Consider the following 25,588-nt stretch of genomic DNA (forward strand, 5'->3'; position numbering starts at 1 on the left):
GGTAAACAACAGAATGGGAAAGACTAGAGATCTCTTCAAGAAAATCAGAGATACCAAAGGAACACTTCATGCAAAGATGAGCTCGATAAAGGACAGAAATGGTATAGACCTAACAGAAACAGAAGATATTAAGAAGAGATGGCAAGAATCCACAGAAGAACTGTACAAAAAAGATCTTCACGACCCAGATAATCACGATGGTGTGATCACTCACCTAGAGCCAGACATCCTGGAATATGAAGTCAAGTGGGCCTTAGAAAGCATCACTACAAACAAAGCTAGTGGAGGTGATAGAATTCCAGTTGAGCTATTCCAAATCCCGAAAGATGATGCTGTGAAAGTGCTGCACTCAATATGCCAGCACATTTGGAAAACTCAGCAGTGGCCACAGGACTGGAAAAGGTCAGTGTTCATTCCAATCCCAAAGAAAGGCAATGGCAAAGAATGCTCAAACTACCGCACAATTGCACTCATCTCACACGCTAGTAAAGTAATGCTGAAAATTCTCCAAGCCAGGCTTCAGCAATACGTGAACTGTGAACTTCCTGATGTTCAAGCTGGTTTTAGAAAAGCCAGAGGAACCAGAGATCAAATTGCCAACATCCGCTGGATCATGGAAAAAGCAAGAGAATTCCAGAAAAACATCTATTTCTGCTTTATTGACTATGCCAAAGCCTTTGATTGTGTGGATCACAATCAACTGTGGAAAATTCTGAAAGAGATGGGAATACCAGACCACCGGATCTGCTTCTTGAGAAACTTGTATTCAGGTCAGGAAGCAACAGTTAGAACTGGACATCGAACAACAGACTGGTTCCAAATAGGAAAAGGAGTACGTCAAGGCTGTATATTGTCACCCTGTTTATTTAACTTATATGCAGAGTACATCATGAGAAACGCTGGACTGGAAGAAACACAAGCTGGAATCAAGATTGCTGGGGGAAATATCAATCACCTCAGATATGCAGATGACACCACCCTTATGGCAGAAAGTGAAGAGGAACTAAAAAGCCTCTTGATGAAGGTGAAAGTGGAGAGTGAAAAAGATGGCTTAAAGCTCAACATTCAGAAAACGAAGATCATGGCATCCGGTCCCATCACTTCATGGGAAATAGATGGGGAAACAGTGGAAACAGTGTCAGACTTTCTTTTCGTGGGCTCCAAAATCACTGCAGATGGTGATTGCAGCCATGAAATTAAAAGACGCTTACTCCTTGGAAGGAAAGTTATGACCAACCTAGATAGCATATTCAAAAGCAGAGACATTTCTTTGCCAACAAAGGTTCGTCTAGTCAAGGCTATGGTTTTTCCTGTGGTCATATATAGATGTGAGAGTTGGACTGTGAAGAAGGCTGAGCGCCGAAGAATTGATGCTTTTGAACTGTGGTGTTGGAGAAGACTCGAGAGTCCCTTGGACTGCAAGGAGATCCAACCAGTTCATTCTGAAGGAGATCAGCCCTGGGATTTCTTTGGAAGGAATGATGCTAAAGCTGAAACTCCAGTACTTTGGCCACCTCATGCAAAGAGCTGACTCATTGGAAAAGACTCTGATGCTGGGAGGGATTGGGGGCAGGAGGAGAAGGGGACGACAGAGGATGAGATGGCTGGATGGCATCACTGACTCGATGGACGTGAGTCTGAGTGAACTCGGGGAGTTGGTGATGGACAGGGAGGCCTGGCGTGCTACGATTCATGGGGTGGCAAAGTGTCGGACACGACTGAGTGACTGATCTGATCTGATCTGACTGGTGTACGTATCACACAGTATAAATAATTTGATTCAGAAAGCAATAATCGTTCTATATAAACAGCAACACTTAAAAAAAATATGCTCTAAAGAACTGAAAACTGATTTAACTTCAAAATGTCTACTTTAAAATTGGGAAAAAAAATTTTAAACCACAATAAAATTGTGAATCAAGTAAGAATTAAATACTTTAGATCAAATTATGACAGGGGAATTAAAGGTGAATATTTACCTAATGCATGAAGAAATCATTTATCTTTGAGGGAGCATAAGAAATAAGAAAAATGGTCAAATGTAATAACATTTTATACATGTTTAAAAATACAAATTATAAAGGCAAAACGAACTAAAAAGTTAGTGACTTTAATGTACAAAGTATCCCTTCAAGCATGTAAGATCTTCAGACCTCACTCATTCCATCAATAGTTTTGAGCACTGAGTGTGTTCCACTGCTTGCTTTAGAAGCTTAAGAAGTGCCTTTTCTTGGAGGAGAGTTCTGACCAGTAGAGGGCATCAAAGAGCCTACTGGGGGCTGGAAATGCTCTGCATCTTGACTTCAGTTGTGGTGAGTGAAGTGAAGCCGCTCAGTCGTGTCCGACTCTTTGCGACCCCACTGTAGCCTACCACGCTCCTCTGTCCATGGGATTTTCCAGGCAGTAGTACTGGAGTGGATTGCCATTTCCTTCTCCAGGGGATCTTCCCAACTCAAGGATTGAACCCGGGTCTCCCGCATTGTAGACAGACGCGTTACCATCTGAGCCACCAGGGAAGTCCCTAAGTTACGGTATATACACATATAAACATTCATTGAGCTGTACACTTATAATCTGTACACTTCAGCACATGTAGGCTGTACATCACTTTTTTTGTGAAAGCGCCTTCGTACTGCCTCCCATTGTTGCTAACCGTCCTTGTACACCACTTGGATGATCTCTGGGACAACCAGAAAGTGGAGGCTATGTGATGTGATGACAGACGCTCTAAGTAATTCAAGAGGAGAAGACAGATGCATACTTTGAACAGCCTATACCTTTAATAGCTAAACACTCAAATCACTGGGTTCTATTCACCAACATACAGCACAAAAGTACTAACTGAGTTTTCATATATTTCTCCATCAACTACGTAATTATGCTAGCAGGTACGAACACAACTATTTTTCTCTGCATCAGTGTTTCTCAATAGTCACTGGTGTACCAACACCACAATTTTGCCAAGTGCTACTAGTATATAGTTAAATTTTTTACTTGCCTTTATTTCAATTTTAACTCACCTTACCTAATAAAATCCACACATTTACCAGTTTAAGTCACAGGTTTTACTTTTTAAAAAACACTAATACTTCCCTAAAATTTAAAACTGTTCATTAACATCTCACACCACCATACCAAATACTGGTAGAGATGGCCACGAACTATTTCATCCCTATGTCCAGTATCAAGGCATGCACTTTCCCTATCTGGACGTAGCACGATGAGATATGCAGAATATTAGTAAACCCTATTTCAGGTCCACACCTCTAACAGTTGTGGACCTTTAGACAAACTATTCTGTATCTCTGTACCTCAGTTTCCTTGTAAATAAGATTATGAAGTTAAAATGGCCATTACTGAGATGTCTTTAAACTCTAACATACCTACCACCTAAAAGGCAGTAGTTGTACCGCTTGTCTAACTACCGCTGACATAATCACTCCGATATAAAAGAACACAAGTTGTAAGGCAGCATCTCAGCTTTAAGGGCCATACTAGGACCTTCCTTCAGAATACTATATTAAGGGGGAAAAAGAACATGAGGTAACTTACAATAACTATAACAAATCAATAAAGCACATTACCGTTTTCTAAGTTTTTTCACATTCACCTGAAATCTTTTACTCTGCAGGGTCAGTACAAATAGCTCCTAGAGAGGGAAAATATCAGTTCAAATAAGTAATCAAAGCAATATTTATCTATCTTAAATATTTTATTACAACTGAAATACATACATTCCCTCCTTCTCTCTCTCCTTCTCTTACTCCGTGCCCACCCGCCATCCTTTAATGGAAAGGCATTTTCACTGAGTGGATCTACAGATCAGAATTGAGCACTAGCTTCCGTGCTTAAACCACAGCTGTAACACATTGTCTGAGATTTCTAGTGTCAGTTCTCTAAGATGAAACAAGACTTTAAAACACTTGCAAACTCATAAGTTTAGAGAATCCTACTGTGTTTACAATTAGTTTCCCTATGTTTTCTAGTTATCCACACCAAGTCCCAAAGGAGCAATGTGGATGGGCCCAGATGGATGCCCTTAGAAGCAGTGGGTTACAACACAGAACTCTGAGCTTAGGAAACCCGTATATCTTATGGGCTGCATAATGGGTGGTAAGCATGCCTATCCTTTGCTCCAGAGGAAGAAAACCTCTGTCTTCCTAGGCTATTCATTACACAATAATCTTTGAAAAGATAGTCCAGAACAAAAGGCAGGCAGTTCTTTACTTGAAAGATATGCAGAAATGCAAGACACCAAGACGGAATTGTATCCCAACATTCTTTTCATCCCTCTCTTCTCCAGTACAATGCCCTGTAACATTTCACCTTGTACTACAAAAGTATTATTATTCGTGATAGATCCAATCATTAGTGATTCACAAGCCAGTCCAAAGAGCACTTTTGCAAATGTCCACTGAGAGTAGTGATGAGCAGGATTTCTTCTGACTGTAAACAATCTGAAGAATCTTTTTATATATAAATCACACCTCATCAAGTTCAGTCCTTAATTATTGCATGTCTATTGCTTTGAAGTCAACCATCACCCCAAAAGACTCAGGGATCAAAATGGTGACACAGAAGCCCCCAGCCTCTATCCTCCCACAGGGAACAACAATTAGGCAGCTATCCATGAGCAAAAACAGCTCTGGGAAGGATGTGAAGTCCATGTAGAAAACTTCAGCAATGTAGTGGAACAAAAAAGCGGGGATGAGGGGTAAGGGGAGAGAACAATCCCGTCGAAAGAGGGAAGAAAGCTTCATTCTGCTTTTAGCATCCATCCCCTAGCCAGCACTGCTTAGCACGAAGGGGAATTTCCCCAGCGAGAAAGAGTTCCCCGTGCCAGGAAAGGGGCATCAGAGTGAGCAACCAGCTTCCTCAGGTTTTCTGGGCAATGCACAAAGTTCCCACTTCGATTTCACCCCACCTAAAGACCAGCAAAGCTGAGGCAGAGATGGCTAGGAACAAGGAAGAACAGCCGGGGTTACCAAGATCACCACAGTGTCAGCTGCCCTTCAAAGGACCTGAATTTTAAAGCTTTTCAACTGAAAAAAACCAACTGCCAGCACAGCTGCCATGGATCACTGGCAGATTTCACCAGCTTTGGTCCCAAGGTGTCTGTGTTCAGCAGCTCACAGCGGCCTGAGTCCCTCCCTGCTCCTTTCTCTCCCCTGCCCCCCACAAGAGCCCAGAACCCACCCCAGCAACCAGTCCAAGCCTCTGGCTGCACGACTGCAAGACGCTGTCTAGACTTCCGTGGCTGACCTCGGCCACCACATGCCTGCTCCAGCAAGAACCTCCAGTTGTGCACTTGCATGCCACTGGCATCAGTCACCAGCTGCTACCGTCACACGCAGGCCTGGAGACTATGTGGCCACGGAAAGTCATGTCCACACCTGGGCCCCCGCAGCTGGCCTGCACCACCGTGCTCACCTGCAGCCGGCCCCGCCAGCCATGCGCCTGCACATCTGGCCCAGCCCCATCACGGGCCTGGACCGCTACCAACCTGAAGCAAGACGCTAGTCATGGTAGGGTTTGCTGACAGCCACGACCTCCCCGGGTGTCAGTGCGCCCACAGATGACCCCAACCCTTCTGCCTACCCTGGCATCCGCCCTACACGTGCGTCTGGAACCTGACCTGCCACTACAAAGGTACCTGCAGCTAGCTGATCCGGCACCTGAGCCTGTGCACACCAGTTAGAGCCACTACCACTGTGTGCCCTAGACCCTAGACCTGGGTCCGAAGGCACTTCTGAGGACCTCAAAGCCTGAAGCCTCGATAGATCTTTGCAGTGCTAGCCAAGGACCACACAGTTGTTAAGGCTGCGGATCCCGACAGCCTGAGCCCATGAGCCACCATGTCTCCTCTGGACCCAGTGCCACCCAGCACCCCCATACTTGGTGCCACAGACCACTGGACTCGGGGTTCACACCACGCTTCAGCAAGCCCCTAACCACAGGTGAAAGTCTTCCCTTGCTGAAGTCAGTCCACCAAGTCATGAAGGGGCAACCAATTCTTCAAATACACAGATACTTACTTATGCAAGGCTACAGGGATCATAAAGAAAAAGTGAAACGTGAATCCACCAAAGCAATACAGAAAACCTCTAATAACCCTGGTGGCTCAGTGGTAAAGAATCTGCCTTCAATGCCGGAGACATGGGTTCGACCCCTAGGTCAGGAAGATCCTCTGGAGAAGGAAATGGCAATCTACTTCAATACTCTTGCCTGAAAAATCTCAGGGACAGAGGAGCCTGGTGGGCTACAGTCCGTGAGGTCCCAAAGAGTCGGACACGACTTAGCAGCTAAGCAACAATAACTGGCCCCAAAGAAATGGAGATGCAGGAATTGTCTGACAAAGAATACAACGTAATTATTCTAAAAATACTCAGAGTGTTACAGGACAGCACAAATAAAAATTTAACAATGTCATGAACACAATATAAGAACACGATGAGAAGATTCAATACCAAAACAAAAAAACAAAAAACCCAAACCACCCAATTTAAAAAATGGGCAGGAGATCTAATTAGACGTTTTTCCAAAGAAGACATATGAATAGCCAACAGACACCTGAAAATATCCTCACACAGAGCAATGAGAATCAAAACCACAATGTGGTATCACCTCTCACCTGTCAAATGGCTATGATCTAAAGTCTACCAATAATAAATGCTGGCAAGGATGTGGAGAAAAGGGAACGCTAGTACACTGGTGACAGGATTGTAAATTGGTGCAGCCACTACGGAAAACAGTATGGAGGGTCCTCAAAAACCTAAAAATAGAACTACCATATGACTCAGCAATTCCGCTCCTGGGTACTATCCAAAGAAAACAAAGACTAATTTGAAAACATACACGCACCGCTCCCGCCCCATATTCACTGAAGCATTATTTACAATAGCCAAAATACGGAAGCAACCTAAGTGTCCATCAACAGATGAATAAAGAAGATGTGGTATACATACACAATGCAATATTTATTCAACCACCAAAAGAATGAAACTGTGCCATTTGCAACAACATGGATTGACCTGGAGGGTACTATGCTTAGTGAAAGAAGTCAGACAAATACTCTATCTTATCACTTTATATGTGAAATCTACAAAAGAACACAAATGAATGCAAATTACAAAACAGAAACAGCCTCAGATATAGACAGAACAAAGTGATGGCTACCAGCGAGAAGAGGGACAAAATACAGGTATGGGAGTAAGAGACACAACCTGCTATAAATAAAACATATAGGCAACAAGGATACGTTGTAGAGCACAGGGAAATATAGCCATCGTTTGTAATAGCTTGAAATGGAGTAAAATCTATGGAAATACCGAATCAGTATGTTGTGTATCTGAAACAAATAGAATATTATACATCAACTATACCTCAACAAAAATAAATAGATAAAAATAAAATATAGTAACTTAGGGGGGAAAAAACCCAAGATGTGAATTCACCAGAGAAAACATAAAAGAGAAACACAGGAATTTGGAAGGTGAATATAATCCCTAAACTGAAGAATTTAACAGAGCTTCAACAGCAGCTGAGAGTCAGAAGAATCTATGAGCTCACAGGCAGGTCACTGATAATTAGTCAGCTAGTGGAGGGGGGAAAAAAAACCACTAATGAAGAAAGCCTACAGGTCTTATGAGATTCCTTCAAAAGAAACTATGTATCACTGAAGTCTCAGAAGGAAAAGAGAAAAGGGTAGAGAGTTTATTTACAGAAACAATGGCTGAGAAAATTCCCAAACTTGGGGAAAAGATTTGAACATCAAGTTCATTAAACTAATAGGTCACCCCAAAATTTCAAACCAAAATTATCTTTTCCAAAAAGGGAACCCTCCTACACTGCGGGTGGGAATGCAAACCGGGTACAGTCGTCATGAACAGTAAGGAGGTTCCTCAAAAACTAAAAATAGAGCTACCATATGACCCAGCAATCCCACTCCTGGGCACATACCCAGAGAAAACCTTAATTCAGAAAGATACATGTACCCCAGTGTTCACTGCAGCACTATTTACAATAGCCAGGACATGGAAGAAACCTAAATGTCCATCAATAGAGAGATGGATAAAGAAAATGTGGAATATGTATACACAATGCAATATTACTCAACCATAAAAAGGAATGAAAGAGTGCCCCCCCAACACACACTGAAATATTACTGCTGCTGCTGCTGCTGCTGCTAAGTCGCTTCAGTCGTGTCTGACTCTGTGCGACCCCATAGACGGCAGCCCACCAGGCTCCCCCGTCCCTGGGATTCTCCAGGCAAGAACACTGGAGTGGGTTGCCATTTCCTTCTCCAATGCATGAAAGTGAAAAGTGAAAGTGAAGTCGCTCAGTCGTGTCCGACTCTCAGCGACCCCATGGACTGCAGCCCACCAGGCTCCTCCGTCCATGGGATTTTCCAGGCAAGAGTACTGGAGTGGGGTGCCACTGCCTTCCTCAACCATAAAAAAGAACAAAATAGTGCCATTTACAGAGATATCTGCACTCCCATTTTCATTTGTGGCATAATTCACAATAGATAAAATATGTTAACAACCTAAAAGTTCAGAACAGAAGAATGGCTGAAGGAGGTGTGGGGACCTCCCGGCCCAGTGGCTAGGAACATGCGTTCCAGTGCAAGGACACCGGTTTGGTCCCAGGTCAGGAAATGCACATACACGGGGAAACTAAGCTACGTGCCACAACTCCTGAGTGTGTGTGCTCTAAAGCTTTCGCTCCAAAATAAGAGAAACCTCCACGCCACAGTGAGAAGCCCATGTGCCACAACTAGAGAGAAACCGCACACACAGGCAAAAAAAAAAAAGAGTATTGGGTTGGCCAAAAGGTTTGCTCAGGTTTTTCCGTAATATCTTATGAAAATACCAGAAGGAAACTTTTGGCCAACCCAATATATAGGTACAACGGAATATTATTTTGTCCATTAAAAAAAAAAAAAAAGAAGGAAATCCTGCCATTTGTAACAACATGGATGGACCCTGAGAGCCAAGTAAAGTAAGTCAGATGAGAAAACACAAATCCTGTATGATCCCACTTATATGTGGAACCTAAAAACAACAAAGTCATAGGAACAGAGAGTAGAATGGTGGTAGCCAGAGGTTGAAGGTAGCCAGGGGAGAAATGGGAAGATGTTGATGAGAGGGTATAAACTTCAGATATATAAGCATGGTGACTATAGTTAACAACACTATATTGTATACTTGCAAGTGGCCATGATAGTAGAGTTTTAATGTTCTTACCATAACACCAAAAACAAAAGGGCAATTATGTGAGGTAAGGGATGTGTTAACTGACCTTTCTGTGATAAATACTTCATAATATACACATGTATCAAATGATCACATTGTATACCTTAAACTTATACAGCATTTGTTATATGTCAGTTATAGCTCAATAAAGCTTGGGGGTGGAGGGGAGCATGTTAACTTTTATTAACTCAAAAATAAATAATATTATTGAAACCTTGGCAGCATGGATAGTACCTGGCACACAGCTAACACTTAAAAAAATTCATTTAATGAATAAAGGAAACAAACAACAACAACAACAAAAAAAACAAAGGAAACAAAAAAATTTCTTAAAAGTAATTGACTTGAGGGACTTCTCTGGCGGTCCAGTGGCTAAGAACCCATGCTCCCAATACAGTGGTCCTGGGTTCAATCCCTGGTCAGGCAACAAGACCTCACATGCCTCAACTAAGAGTTCTCATGCTGCACCTACAAAAAGATCCCACATGCCAAAAGGAAGACCCAGCGCAGCCACGTAATAACTTTTTTCAAATTGACTCCATAGTTTAAATCACATATTCAAATAAGGGTATGAACTAAAGACAGGGGAAAAGCAACTAAAGTACAAAACAGACCAGTCTTAATAAGTGCTATTTTATGATCATGGCAAATCTATAAAGGCTGAAAGGTCCAAACCCAAGCTCAGCCAAGAAATAGTTAAAACTGCAAGGCTACACGAACCAAGGGCTTCCCTGGTGGCTCAGTCAGTAAAGAGCCTGCCTGCAATGCAGGAGATCCGGGTTTGATTCCTGGGGTGGGAAGATCCCCTGGAGAAGGAAATGGCTACCCACTCCAGTATTCTTGCCTGGAGAATCCCAAGGACAGAGGAGCCTGGCGGGCTACAGTCCATGGGGTCCCAAGAGTTGGACACGACTTAGCAACTAAACCAAACCAAATCAACTAAGAAACTGTAATAATATTGTTTTTTTTTTCTTTAACCTGTCCATATTTACTTCCTCTTCCTGTGATAGCACACTGAGCTCTTCCTTTGAGGAAAAGGTCCCTCCTCCTCCAAAGTAAACAATTGGTGCCCTGCCCTCTCCTAACAAACAGTAAGCAATAAACCCAAGCCAGGCCACTAAGTCCCTATCTGTCTCAATCTCTGAAAAATCTGAATCATGAGCAGAGTGATCACATGACTGGAAAAACAAAGAAGAACTATCTGTTGGAACGGAAGCTCTATAAAGACTACCCACTGCTTCCTGCTCTCTAGATCTCTGGAGCTGCTCAAGGGTCTGTTCTTTTTAAACTCAGTTTCTCAGCATTTACTTTCAGAGTATGAGCTGGTCATTCTAGTGATTTACTTAAAGTAGTCAAAGAACCCTAAAATGGTAGACATAGGTACTATTTCAGTCACTTATAAGCAAAACAGGCGACCTCTGAATAATGAAACCAAAATGAAAGTTAACTTCAAAATATTTTAAAATGCATTTACAAAGGTGAAATCAATGTCAGACCTAGACTATAAAACACTATATATGCTATCTTAAGAAAAAAATACAATAGCATTATATTCACCCATTTGTTTCTGGCTAGGTGCCCTTACTTCATTAAATAAGATCCATTATATGAACATCATGCAAGATCAGGTTTTTATCAGAGTCATAAGAAGAAAAGATTGTGTTTAATCAGAAATGTGATCTCTACCTCAATTTTGGTTTGGATCTTACTACCCAAGGTGCTTCCTCTGGAGCTCCCGTTTCATATCTTCTCATCCACTATCAAATGCAAGATCTGTGGTCAACGGCATGACTAGTGCTAAGAGGAGAAACATCTAAAAATATCTATTCAAGCAGCTGACTGACATTTCCACTTGTCTGACTGCAGTCTTCATGAAGCAAACACAGGAATGCACACAAAGTGCTGATAAACTCCTCTCATGCCCTGGAGCACAGTCAATCTGCAACAACCTAAAAAGGGAAAGCTATTCACCTACCTCTACCTCGGCACCTACCTGGTTTCTAAAATCCTAAGCTGTGTCTAGTGCTAAGCTAAGAAATGTCTTTCAGAGGAGAAACGTGATTTTAGTAGGAAGAAAAAAATACACATATATTTCTACTGTGGCCTCAGACTTTATTTTACACTATAAGTTAATTAAAATGCATAATCCAGGGAATTCCCTTTTGGTTCAGCAGTTAGGATTCGGCGCTTTCACTGCAGAGGGCTGGATTCGGTCCCTGGGGAACTAAGATCTGCCAGGCCGCATGTCTGAGGCCAGAGAAAAGGAAAGGAAAGAAAAAACAAAGAAAAAAATGCATAACTGAGATCCATCATCAACAGTTCCAGTATGTGAAAGGTGAAGAAAATGAATACAAAATAGGCAGAACATAAAAATCTCTGTCTGGTAAAGTATAAAATATAATTGGAAGAACCAAATATACACATGCAATATGTGTATTACTGATTTGACAAACAGAAATTTGTACATGATTGAATACACGTTACATTTACCTTTTCTCCTAATATGTTTACTCTTACACAAGGCAAGGAGGTTTAACAAGAAAAATAAAAGCATCTGGGCACTGTCCCAAAACCAAGAACCCAGGACTTTTTACATGTAGCCAGAAACTAGATTAAATGCAATCTGTATCTAATATTTTTCTTCAACATGTTCCCATGAAGCACATGCTATAGTTTTGGCAACTGCCATCAGAGTTCGTCAACATTTATGCTGCAGACTGCTTTAGGCAAGGCTGGGATGTTTCTGGTAAAGAGACAGAAGGAGGAAAAGGAGTATGTGAGGTAATTAAAAAGCGTTACAATTTCATTTCCTGTCAAGTTTCAGATTTGATATTTAAATACTTGGCTTCTGGTACACAGTTCTGCTACTGCAGCTCCAATTTGCTGACCTTCTCAAAAATAATATATAGGTACCAAAGAAATGTAGGACTGCTTATTGTCAACAACAGTGACACAAAGGAAAAACCCCAAAGGCTAATTTCTTCCAGCCAGGTGAAAGTAGTTAACATCTCCCATAATATAAACAGTATGTGCCCTGGCAGATACCAAACACAGAGCTCCTGCAGATGGCAACGTCTTTGAAAGCAGAAACTAACAAAGACAAATGAAAACCAAAAAGCAACGAGGCAAACACAAGCAGTGAGGGCAAGGGAATGAAGTATGCAGAGTCCTTCTTCTATTTTCAAAATAATGTCTGGTCGGGAGATTTACACTCTCTCTAGAAAAATAGAAAAATAAAGAGTATGGCATTGCAATACCATGTATATGTATCAATGGAAGAGAAGCACAAGTCCAGGAATGGATCACACACACACGGTCGATTATTTTTCAACAAAGGTGCCAAGGAAATCTAATTTGAAAAACAAAAAAAATACTTTCAATTAAAACTAGCTATTAGGTAAAAGGAAAAGAACTTGGCTCTTATACTAAACACAAAAATACCTCAAAATGAATTACAGACCTCAATATAGAAACACTGTAAAACTTCTAGAATAAAACAGGAGACAAAATCTTCACAACTCTGCAGTAGGCAAAAATTTCTTAAGGGACCAAAAGCATAAATCATGAAAGAAAAAACTAGTATGCTGAACTTCATAAAACTTAAAAGCTTCTCCTCTTCAAGAACAGTTAAGAAAACAAAAAGGCAAGCCACAGACTGGGAGAAGACAGGCACTATATATATGTATGACAGATAACTAAGATCTTGACTATATTTAAGAAAAAAAAGTTTAAAGTTAATAATAATAATAAGAAAACACCAATTTTTAAATAGACAAAGATTTTTAAAATTTACCAGAAAAAGATACAAATAACCAATAAACCCATGAAAACATGTTTGATACCACTGGTCACCAGTGAAATACAAACGGAAAATCATGAGACATGACTGCATAATCACTAGAATGGCTAAAACATTTCAACTGACAATGTAAGTTTTGATGAGGATGAGACGCAAACAGAACTCTCATACTCTGTTGATGGGAATGCAAAATGGTACAGCCACTCTTAGACAATTACATAGGAAAAATGGAAATACATCCAAAGACCTGCGCATGGACTTTTCATAGCAGCTTAATTGTTTACAGCCAAAATCTAAAAACAAATCAAATTGTCTATCAACAGGTGAATGGTTAAACAAATTATGGTATATTCCATTCTATACAATTGAACAGTATCTAACAATAAAAAGAAACAACTTCAAACACACACTGAGCAAAAGAAGCCAGACAAGAGAATAGTCTATGATTCTATATATGTGAAATTCTAAAACAAAGACAATCTATAGTGGACAGAACCCAGATCAGTTATTGCCTGGGGAAGAGAGTGGGGAGTAAGAGATGTGAAGTGGGAGAGAGCACAAGGGACTTGGGAGACTGCAGAAAATGTTCTACATCTTGACTGTGGCGGTGGTTACATTTGTCAAAAGGCAAACTATATTCTTTAAGCTGGTATATTTTATTCTATGTAAATCATACCTGAATTTCAAAAAGCTGTTGATGATGATTTAAGTGGTAGAGAGGATGAAAGGCAAGATTACAGAAAGAAAGGCAGAATGACATTAAAGCTATGTTTTTAAAGATCACAAAGTTAAAATTCAGCACAGCTAAAACTAGGACTATAACAGGGAATTTATTTAATTTTAAAGAATGGCAATTCCAAAGAACGTTCAAACTACCGCACAATTGCACTCATCTCACACGCTAGCAAAGTAATGCTCAAAATTCTCCAAGCCAGGCTTCAACAGTACGTGAACCGTGAACTTCCAGATGTTCAAGCTGGATTTAGAAAAGGCAGAGGATTCAGAGATCAAATTGCCAACATCCGTTGGATTATAGAAGAAGCAAGAGAGTTCCAGAAAAACATCTGCTTTATTGACTATGCCAAAGCCTTTCACTGTGTGGATCACAATAAACTGTGGAAAATTCATCAGGAGATGGGAATACCAGACCACCTGACCTGCCCCTTGAGCAACCTGTATGCAGGTCAGGAAGCAACAGTTAGAACTGGACATGGAACAACAGACTGGTTCCAAATAGGAAAAGGAATACATCAAGGCTGTATATTGTCACTCTGCTTATTTAACTAATATGCAGAGTACATCATGAGAAACGCTGGGCTGGAGGAAGCACAAGCTGGAATCAAGATTCCCGGGAGAAATATCAAAAACCTCAGATATGCAGACGACACCACCCTTATGGCAAAAAGCAAAGAAGAACTAAAGAGCCTCTTGATGAAAATGAAAGAGGAGAGTGGAAAAGTTGGCTTAAAACTTAACATTCAGAAAACTAAGATCATGGTATCTGGTCCCATCACTTCATGGCAAATAGATAGGGAAACAATGGAAACTGTGACAGACTTTATTTTGGGGGGCTCCAAAATCACTGCAGATGGTGATTGCAGACATGAAATTAAAAGACGCTTGCTCCTTGAAAGAAAAGCTATGACAAACCTAGACAGCACATTTAAAAGCAGAGACATTACCAACAAAGGTCCATCTAGTCAAAGCTATGGTTTTTCCAGTAGTCACGTATGGATGTGAGAGTTGAACTATAAAGAAAACTTAGCACTGAAGAACTGATGCTTTTGAACTGTGGTGTTGGAGAAGACTCTTCAGAGTCCCTTGGACAACAAGGAGATCCAACCAGTCCATCCTAAAGGAGATCAGTCCTGAATATTCACTGGAAGGACTGATGCTGAAGCTGAAACTCCAATACCTTGGCCACCTGATGCGAAGAACCGACTCATTGGAAAAGACCCTGATGCTGGGAAAGATTGAAGGTGGGAGGAGAAGGGGACGACAGAGGATGAGATGGCTGGATGGCATCACGGACAAGATGGACATCAGTTTGAGTAGGCTCTGGGAGTTGGTGATGGACAAGGAAGCCTGGGGTGCTGCAGTCCATGGGGTTGCAAAGTCAGACACCACTGAGTGACTGAACTGACTGGTAAACTGGGAATAACTCACAGGATCACTATGAAAATTAAACGAGATAGATCTAACACTATACCTGAATCAATCAGCGTCAGTGTTAGTTGCTCAGCTGTGTCCGACTTCTCTGCGACCCCATGGACTGTAGCCTGCCAGGCTTCCCTGTTCATGGAATGCTCCAGGCCAGAATACTCGAGTGGGTTGCCATTCCCTTCTTCAGAGGGTCTTCCCAACCCAGGGATTGAACCTGGGTCTTTTGCATTGCAGGCAGATTCTTTACTGTCTAAGCCACCAGGGAAGCTAGCTCAGAATAGTTAAATCTGTACCTATCTATTGGAATAGGAAACGGCAACTCACTCCAGCATTCTTGCCTGGGAACTCTATGGACAGAGGAGCCTGGAGGGCTACAGTCGATGGGGTTGTAAAGAGTTGGACACGACTGAATGACTGAGCACATATTTACCCAAGTTAAGTATTAAGGTGAAACTAGGAAAATAAGTAATAATTACATAGAATAAGTAGCTTGAGGGGAAATAATTTTAGATACTAGTATTAAAAAGAGAAAAGAAAATGAATGGAAGGATGCAGGCAGAGGGAATAGCAATGGGCAGAAGAATGGCGGTGGAAGGAGCCAATTGTGTGTAGGAGATGGCAAAATTAGCACGTCTGTGGCAGCAAGTTCATATACGGGAGTGACCAAAAAACCAGGGCAATTGCCCCATCTGACTCAAATATTCATTTAAAATATACAGTAGGATCCAGGATAGAAATGATACAATGATAGTTCTCCTGAGAAAATATGAACACTTAACATTCATCAGTCTCTTGGAGGTTAGCCATAGTTCTTTCCTCCAAAGAGAAATAATTATTAAAATGTAATTACAGCTAAGCAACATAAGGACTTGCTGTGTAGCTGTCAGTGTGCTCTTGAAATTATGAAAGCCTTTTACATTTTCCAGAATCTGAATTCTGTAAGTGATTGTTATTTTGGAAAACAATACCAAAAAGTCTCCCCCCAAAACTATCAGCTACAGAGGAACCAGAGATCAAATTGCCAACATCCGCTGGATCATGGAAAAAGCAAGAGAGTTCCAGAAAAACATCTACTTCTGCTTTATTGACTATGCCAAAGCCTTTGACTGTGTGGATCACAATAAACTCTGCAAAATTATGAAAGAGATGGGAATACTAGAGCACCTGACCTGCCTCTTGAGAAACCTATATGCAGGTCAGGAAGCAACAGTTTGAACTGGACATGGAACAACAGACTGGTTCCAAATAGGAAAAGGAGTACGTCAAGGCTGTATATTGTTATCCTGCTTATTTAACTTATATGGAGAGTACATCATGAGAAACGCTGGGCTGGAAGAAGCACAAACTGGAATCAAGATTGCCGGGAGAAATATCAAAAACCTCAGATATGCAGACGACACCACCCTTATGGCAGAAAGTGAAGAGGAACTAAAAAGCCTCTTGATGAAAGTGAAAGAGGAGAGTGGAAAAGTTGGCTTAAAGCTCAACGTTCAGAAAACGAATATCATGGCATCTGGTCCCATCACTTCATGGGAAATAGATGGGGAAACAGTGGAAACAGTGTCAGACTTTATTCTTCTGGGCTCCAAAATCACTGCAGATGGTGATTGCAGCCATGAAATTAAAAGATGCTTACTCCTTGGAAGAAAAGTTATGACCAACCTAGATAGCATATTCAAAAGCAGAGATGTTACTTTGCCAACAAAGGTCTGTCTAGTCAAGGCTATGGTTTTTCCAGTGGTCATGTATGGATGTGAGAGTTGGACTGTGAAGAAAGCTGAGCACCAAAGAATTGATGCTTTTGAAAACTGTGGTGTTGGAGAAGACTCTTGAGAGTCCCTTGGACTGCAAGGAGATCCAACCAGTCCATTCTGAAGGAGATCAGTCCTGGGTGTTCATTGGAAGGAATGATGCTGAAGCTGAAACTCCAGTACTTTGGCCACCTCATGCGAAGAGTTGACTCATTGGAAAAGACTCTGATGCTGGGAGGGATTGGGGGCAGGAGGAGAAGGGGACGACAGAGGATGAGATGGCTGGATGGCATCACTGACTCGATGGACGTGAGTTTGAGTGAACTCTGGGAGTTGGTGACGGACAGGGAGGCCTGGTGTGCTGCAATTCATGGGGTCGTAAAGAGTCGGACACGACTGAGCGACTGAACTGAACTGAACAAGAATTATATATCAAGGCTCATTACTTGAGAAGGTACAAGAATGCTATAATTATATTTCAAGAGACCTAAAGTGACCAAGATTAGGATTCTTAGGTATTCATAATTTTGAAATATTTTTACATGTATACACGTAAAAATGTTTAATAAAAGAGTGCAGGGTCTGCATTTTTATGACATTTAAACTAACTTAAATATTTATTAAGATTTTACATATATGGCAGAATAATTCCTTTGTATATTTTATACACAGAAAAGTGTTTTTTCAATACTTTGTATCTGGGATGTGCAAGCTGAGTCGCTTCAGTTGTGTCTGACTCTGTGACCCTATGTGGACTGTAGCCGGCTAAGCTCCTGTGTCTCCAGGTAAGAACACTGGGGCGGGTTGCCATGCCCTCCTCCAGGGGATCATCCAGGGATCTTCTAGAGACCCAAGGATCAAACCTACATCTCTTACATCTCCTGCATTGGTAGGCAGTTCTTTACCACTAGCCCCACCTGGGAAGCCTTCTGTCTAAAGACGTGGCCAAAATATTAATAATCTGAGCTAATTTAGTTGCTAGAATGAGGAACAGTCAGAAATGCAGAATGAGATGGCACAATGAGAGACATAATATTAAAGGACAATAATGCTGACCTTTAACCCAAGTAGCAGCAATGTAGCTCCAGTGAGGACAGCACAGCTACAGGACTGAATCCACTCTAGTCTCTTATGGAGAAAGCACCTTATATAGTGACAGTCAGCTGAAAAACAAGGCTTTATCTGCTTCACCCACCTCAGAGCTGTAACCAGTCAGAGACCGTGGCCCAGAGACTAAAGAATGACCTTATCTACATTTGCTTTCTTGGGCCTGTATGTTATACATCAAAGTAATAACGGAGGTCTCTATGAAGACATAAAAAATTATTGATATATCAGTCACAAATGCTTGTCTCGTTAACATTCATCTTTCATGACAATAGGGTATTATATCATAAAATACTTTCCAAAGAATTTCCTCTATGTATACCAGAAAAGGAAGCTACTAAAGAAAAATAAATTAGAAAAAAATTTTAATAATAAGATTAGTGGTAAACTATTAGGCAAGACCCACCCCTATTTTCTGTTTTCACTTTTTATTGAAAGCAGATCTGGGGAGGCTAATACTGCTAAAGATTGTTTATTGTTTTTAAAATGAGGATTGTGAAACTTTTAAAATCAAACACCTCCAAAATAATTAAAGATAAGATGATAAGAAACATGAGAGCAGTCCTTTTATGTATAGTTCAAAGGTTTTATCACTGTAAATAGACTTATTTATTTAGAGGTGGGAAATTTGCCCATGGTACATACTCAGGTTAAAGCTAGGAGGAAGAGGTTCAAAATTTAAAGGAATAAGAAAGTCTGTTGCGGGAAGCCCTGAGAGCTACTACTGGGTAAGTGGAGAGGACAAGTCACCCTGAATCTCTTACTTAGAGTGTGAAGCATTAGGCTGACCAAAACATGTGTTCTGTCTTCCCATAAGATTATGGACGAACTGAACTAACTTTTTGGCCAACCCAATATATTCGAAGCCAATCATAAAAGAACTATGCAGCCCAGCAGCCAGGTTTATAGAAAAAAGAACACATGTATCAGCAAAAACAAACTAAAGCTCTCCCTGGGCAAGCCACTGCTGGAGTCATTCGTTTTCTCAATTATTCTTTATTCTTGTGTCTCTGCCTTAATAAAATGCTACTTGAAAAAAATAGCTAATTGTTTAAAAAGAGTTTAAGCACAAAAATTCAAATATGAAAGCCAGAGAAATTCAAAATATATAAAAGTGACGAGAAAATATTAGAAAAACACAAGCTTAAGATTAGGAATACAAAGAGTCCCTACAAGTTTAAAGGACAAAGAACACTATGGATTAAAAAAAGGTGAAAATAATTAAAAACAGAGAAAAATGAAAAGGAAATAAAATAAGCAACCTGAGACACTGAAAGCAGGAAATAAATGTAATATTCACAGTAAGAACAGAGCAATGCTAATTCCAAAGCCAAACCACCTCACTCAGAGATTCTTCAAACTGAGACTGCTCTGCCTTCTCAAGCGTTTTGTAAAAATTTTACTTAGCCAGTAATTGCAAAGTGGAAAGCCGGAGAGCAGAAAGCACAGCTCCTGCCTCAGAGCCACATCTCCTTTCCTCTGTTGTTGGTTAGTCCCTCAGTCGCGTCCTACTCCTTGTGACCCCGTGGACTATAGCCCGCTATGCTCCTCTGTTCACGGGATCCCAGGCGGAATACTGGAGTGGGTTGCCATTTTCTTATCCAGGGGATCTTCCCGACCCAGGGATTGAACCTCTGACTCCTGCACGACAGGAGGATTCTTTATCACTGAACCATCTGCGAAGCCCTTAGAGATATTAGAAATCTTCAAATCAATCACTGACCATCTCTAAATTTTACAGATGTAGAAACTAATCATAGAGGGATTAAGTGACTTGCCCAAGATCATGGAGCAAAAGAGACCAGAACCCCAGTCTCAAGACTCAGTTTGATGTTCAGAGAACAAAATATAAATTCAATGGGAAGAATTATTAAGAGTCAGCCTTTTAGATTTAATATGTATTGACTGGTGGAAAAAAACTGCAAAACAGCATTATAATCCCAATTGTGGTTTTTTTTAACTATACATACATGTACATATACGGGGTAGGGGTGGGGGATTAGGGGAAGGAGGGACAAGGGGAAGAATACCTGGAAGAATAATCCCAAACTGATAATAAGCAGATTCTTCGGGACATAAAGTGGGGTCTAGAGGCAACAGAAACTAACTGGATGAGCTTCTATAGCTGTTGAATTTTACAGACAGCATATGTTGATATGTTTTTGGTTTAAAAAACATTAGACAAAAATATGTCACCAAGAAAATGCATCTCCAAATGGCTTAAGTCTGTCTTCAGCCCCCGCCCGCTCCCTCATGTGTATGCACACATGCACGCGCACAAGACTTGAAAGACAGGACTTTGTAACTGGGGTTGACCTTGAAATTATCTTAATTTGGCTTCACATTAAATGTGGTCTTCCTTAAGAATAGTATAACATTAACATGTTAGAATAATTCTAACAAGCCAGGGTCATTAAAGAAATTAAAAGTCTAAATTATAAAAGAATTACACTTAAAGAATTTTCCTTTATACCTGGAACTAACACAACACTAAATCAACTGTACTTCAATTTATTTAATTTTTTAATTTTAATTTTTCTTTAGATACCTAATAGTAGTAGAAGATGAATTAATACATTTGTAATGAGTAAGAGTATTTGTAACTTAAAAATTACTTTCATATAAATACACACTAAAATGGTTTTAATCATGTTAAAAAAACCATCTTGGTAGGTTAAACATCCACCCCGCAACTTCCCTCCCGTAAGTTTACTATTACACTATGGCATTCCTTGCAAAATGGTAAAGACTTGAGCTCAGCCCTCTATGTAAATTATGAATTTCAAAATTAATAGGTCCAAACACTGAGATTTCATTAATATCATATAGTTCTCAATAGAACCATATGCCGGTTAGTTGCCCATCAAGCCTATCTACTTTTCCCATATTTTGGAATTTTAAATATCTCGCCAAAGAATAAAGAGTAAGTAAATTGTATTTTCTTCACTCCTTCCTCCCTTTCCCTCTGAACCCACTGAGACCTGGTGCCTGCCTCTGTAATCCCACTACAGTTACTCACACGAGGATCCTGCATCGCCAAGTGTAACGCTCCCTTTGCCATGCCCCTCCAAAGGTGCTCCTGGCCGTCTAGTCCCTCCAACCGACCCTCTTCTAATTCTTTCCCTAGCTCTCTTCACTCTGCTACAGGTCTTGTAAACTAAAGAATCTCAGTGTTTCATTCTATTAGAACCTCTTCTCTTGTTTTCAAATACCCTCTTCATGCAGCTACTCCATATTCACATCACCAACTTAGAGCTTTATCCTATACCAAAATCATGTATAGTGACCTGCGGCAGAGGTTCAAAAACTTTAGGAAGCATCAGAATCACCGGCAAGGCTTGTTCAAAATCAGATTTCTAAGCTCCACTCCCAAAGCTTCTGATTCAACAGGTTTTAGTAAGAACCCGAGAACCTGCACTTCTGATAAGCTCTCAGGTGACACACCTTGAGACCCATTGGCCTACAGGATTCTCCCTTGGATAAGCCATAGGGACCTTAACTTCAACACAATCTAACGAGTCTCCCAGCATCTACCCTGGTCGCTTCAAACCATCTTACACAGCACCCAGAGTGATTATGCTAAACTTGATCATTTCACGATCCCTTTGTTTAAAGTATTCTAATGGACCATGAGACATAAATCAAAGTCCTTAACAAGACCTCTCAAGTCTTGTATGATCTGGCCCTTGCCTACTGAGCCACATTACTGTCACTCTCATTATTATTATTTTTTTTTTTACACACAGTGGACTCTTAGTTCTAGCAAAAGTCAAGTTCCTTGCTGTTCCAGGATATTTAAACAAGATGTTCTGCCAGAAATATTCTTCTTTTCCCTCTCAGCTTAAGTCACCTTCCTTGGGTCTCCTTCCTTGGCTCCCCTCCCCCACTAGGTCAGCAAAATCTTCTATCACCCTCTTATTTCCTCCTCTTAGCACTGTCCACAGTGGTGACTACACAGTGAATTGCACAATTAGTAGTTTACAATGTTTCCCATCCTTCCCACACACACACACAGAGGTCACATGTCTATCTGCTTCTGCTGCTAAGTCGCTTCAGTCATGTCCGACTCTGTGCGACCCCATAGACGGCAGCACACCAAGCTCCCCCGTCCCTGGGATTCTCCAGGCAAGAACACTGGAGTGGGTTGCCATTTCCTTCTCCAGTGCATGAAAGTGAAAAGTGAAAGTGAAGTCGCTCAGTCGTGTCCGACTCTTAGAGACCCCATGGACTGTAGCCCACCAGGCTCCTCCATCCATGGGATTTTCCAGGCAAGAGTACTGGAGTGGGGTGCCATTGCCTTCTCCACACATGTCTATCCAGTTCCCACTAAATTTTCCGTGCCTTGCATAATGAAAGTCAAAGTGTTAGTCACTCAGCTATGTCCAACTCTCTGCGACCCCATGGACTGTAGCCCGCCAGGCTCCTCTGTCCATGGGATTCTCCAGGCAAGAATACTGGAATGGACTGCCATTCCTTCATTCCCCACCCAGGGAGCGAACACGGGTCTCCAGCATTGCAAGCAGATTCTTTACCGCCTGAGCCACCACGGAATGACTTACACTCAAGTATCTGTTGAATTAAAGGTCTTGTAACATTCAATTATTCTGAACCCTCAAAAGGAAAAGTATTACGAAAAAGGGACTAGAGGCATTTTTTAGTATCCCTTAATAATCACAAATGAGGAAGCTTCATTAAACTCTATCCTTTGGGATTTTAAATTTTAAAAAATAATGCTTGAAAAGATAAAATGAAATCTTCTTGTCACAAGTTCTTCTGCAACAAGATATATAGGTATAGTATTGCTTATATCTGTACCAAGAGAGTACAGCACTGATATCCAAAAGCCATTCAGTAATATATGTTCATAATGTCCCCCAGTATAAGTTTTGCAGAAAAGTTATTTTATGTGTAGACCTACATCAAAGAGTATACTCAGGCTTAGCAGCAGAACCGCTTTTAGTTCATACTAGGAAATGGGACAAGGTAGCTGACTGGAATTAAACCTAGATACAGATAACCACAAATTATATAATAAATATGAATATAACTGAGAATTATATTATTATGCAAACAAATGTTATATAGATTCTGATCTCCTTTCAAATGGAAAGACTATCACCTGCCTGCCATGTATAATTCATTCACCAACTCTGAAACACAGGCTACATCAGCACAGCACTGGCCTAAGTCACAAACAGAAAACAAGTATAACCATTTTAAGGTGTAACTTTAACTAATTTAGAAGAATTTACATCCAAATAAAGGTTATCTCCATTAGAGTAGTCATTTTTAGACTATTTCAACTTGCCATCATACAAAACAACTCTAGAACTCCTCTCTTCTAATCACTTTCTTAGCTACCATACAAATGACACAAGAATAATAGGTGTCATCCTTTTGGTTACTGATTATTTTTAACTGAAAATGGCATTTCTCATTTTGTTCCCTAATTTTGTGTGTGAGACTCAGTTCAGAATGACTTCCCACTTTTTCCAAATATCAAATTCATTCTCAACAAATGTCATTTGCCATCAAAGAATATAGGTAAAAGAATGAGGTTGAAGTCACTAAAGAAATATCAAAAGGATAGTTTCAAAAGTGTTTTTGAAAAACACTGACGTTATTCAAATCAATTCAAAATAACTCTGAACACATCAATCATCTCTTAGACATATGTTTTAATATGCTTATCTAAAAGCTGGTCACACATTTCTACTCCAGGCACAAGTCAGACAGGCCTGATCCCTGACTTCTGGTTTCCCTGAGTAGCACATGATATCATGCAGAAGCACATTTACTATAAAGTACAGATTAAGAAATGCAATAAATTTTAGGAATAAAGTCTAGTGGTCTACTCTAACAACATGGCTTGGAAAGGCAGTACTGTATTCTGAAAAAAACACAGCTATAGAATGAGATAGGCTAAGTTCAACTTTTTGCTTGGCCTCTTGGCAGCTACATGATTCATCATGTTACTTGACTGAACACAGAGTCGGTACAACATCAATAATTCTATCTGTAAAATGGGAATAAAATAATCTATTTCAGAGCTATTGTAATGACTATATTACATGATGCCCCCTAGCATCATCAAGGAATTCTCAAAAGAACCTAAGAGGCTATCTATTCCAACTCTCCATTTTCCTAAGACCCACAGAGTCTAAGTGCTTTGCCAAGGTCACAAAGTTACTTAGCAGGAAAGACAATACTTCTGGCAGGTTTTTATTTTTTCCCAGTGCATCTGTTTACTAAATCAGTTGGTATTTGTAATGCTGGGTTGCAGAAGGCTGTGACACAGGGTCTCAAAGAGGGTTTCTGATACAATAATAAACCGAGGCCTCTTAAGGACAGTATTTGGAAATATGTCACTGGCCATCTATTAATACTTTAGCCCAATATATTAAATGTCTCCCTTGGATTTTAAGTCTTTATTTTTAAACTGAGATATTTAAAAACACAGCTACAACTACCTCATTCTATGTGAATTCACTGTTTTCTAAAAGGTTCTTTTCTAAGGAAAATATGAACCTTGTTTTAAATCATGATACTAGAAAAAAGTGAATGTGTTTCTCATTAATTATGGTAACTGGCTATAATAAACCAAAGGACTTGCACCAGTTTCCTACAAGTAAATTCATATCCATATTTAAAGGTGGGGGTTTTTCACTAAGGATCAAAGTTTGAAATGCAAGACTAAAGTTAATCCAGAAGAACCTCAAGGAATTTTATTACTGATTTTATTATTCAGTCCCCAAAACAATCTCTTCATAATTTGATGCAGCTAAGAATGGTTTTCTACCTTGGGCATGAAAGAAAAATGAGTGTCTGAGTGCCTAACTCTGGCCTAGATGTTTCTGGGTTTTAATTCAAGGTATAAATTACCACAACCAAAGTACTCATCATCTTTAATTTATCATGTAAGGTAACCAAGATACATAATTACACTTCCACATGCCAATTCAAAAAGGATCTATGAAAATTAACATAATTTTTAATACTTCAATGAAAAATGACTATCGAAAAAGACAAAGTATGTAAATAACTCATACTGAAAGACTTCCTAAAAGAAAACTGATCAATATGGTGACTATGAAAAAAATTCTTAGAGAATACCAAAAGGCATAATTTTCTGAATTTAATTAAAATCAATTTGTGTCATAGCCACAAAAATGTATCACTGATTAATTGGAATTTACAAACTTGAAGAGGTTAATTACTACTACTGTAAATTAAGTAGAAGCCACCAAAGACAACCAAGTAAGATTCTGCTAGTTAAAACACTAATTATGTTAAGCAATCAACCTCTTAAATGAGTCTGTTTGCACACAGGAATTCTTCCTCAATACTGACAGAGTATTATTTTTAAATTTTTACACCCTAATCAGAAATTCTTGACAAAACAAAGATAATAAACCTACAATTTCCCAAACTGAAAATCAATGCTAAAGATTCTATTTTAAAACTTCAGGAACAGTGAGAAGAAGTACCAAAACTATACACATAATAGAAGCAAT

At 40.1% G+C, this 25,588-nt stretch overlaps 1 protein-coding gene across 23 annotated transcripts in view; it reads right to left on the reverse strand.

The window, feature by feature from the left end:
- The window catches only part of OSBPL8 (oxysterol binding protein like 8), a 166,854-nt gene that overhangs the window by 123,632 nt on the left and 17,634 nt on the right, over positions 1-25,588 (reverse strand). For 4 of the 23 annotated variants that reach the window (XM_086398774.1, XM_086398773.1, XM_086398772.1 and 1 more), the window contains exon 1: positions 10,941-11,017. The exons of 17 other annotated variants lie outside the window; for them this stretch is intronic. In XM_086398774.1, coding sequence (XP_086254900.1) covers positions 10,941-11,008 — 68 coding nt within the window. In that variant the 5' untranslated portion in view covers positions 11,009-11,017. Of the gene's footprint in view, positions 1-10,940; positions 11,117-25,588 lie in introns of those variants that run through there. 2 more of the 23 variants (XM_086398789.1, XM_086398795.1) reach the window with 2 other exon arrangements.

This window comes from Bos grunniens, chromosome 5 (genome assembly GCF_055505025.1).
Source record: "Bos grunniens cultivar Pamir isolate PY7600 chromosome 5, Bosgru_T2T1.0, whole genome shotgun sequence".
In the NCBI taxonomy this organism is placed as follows: domain Eukaryota; kingdom Metazoa; phylum Chordata; class Mammalia; order Artiodactyla; family Bovidae; genus Bos; species Bos grunniens.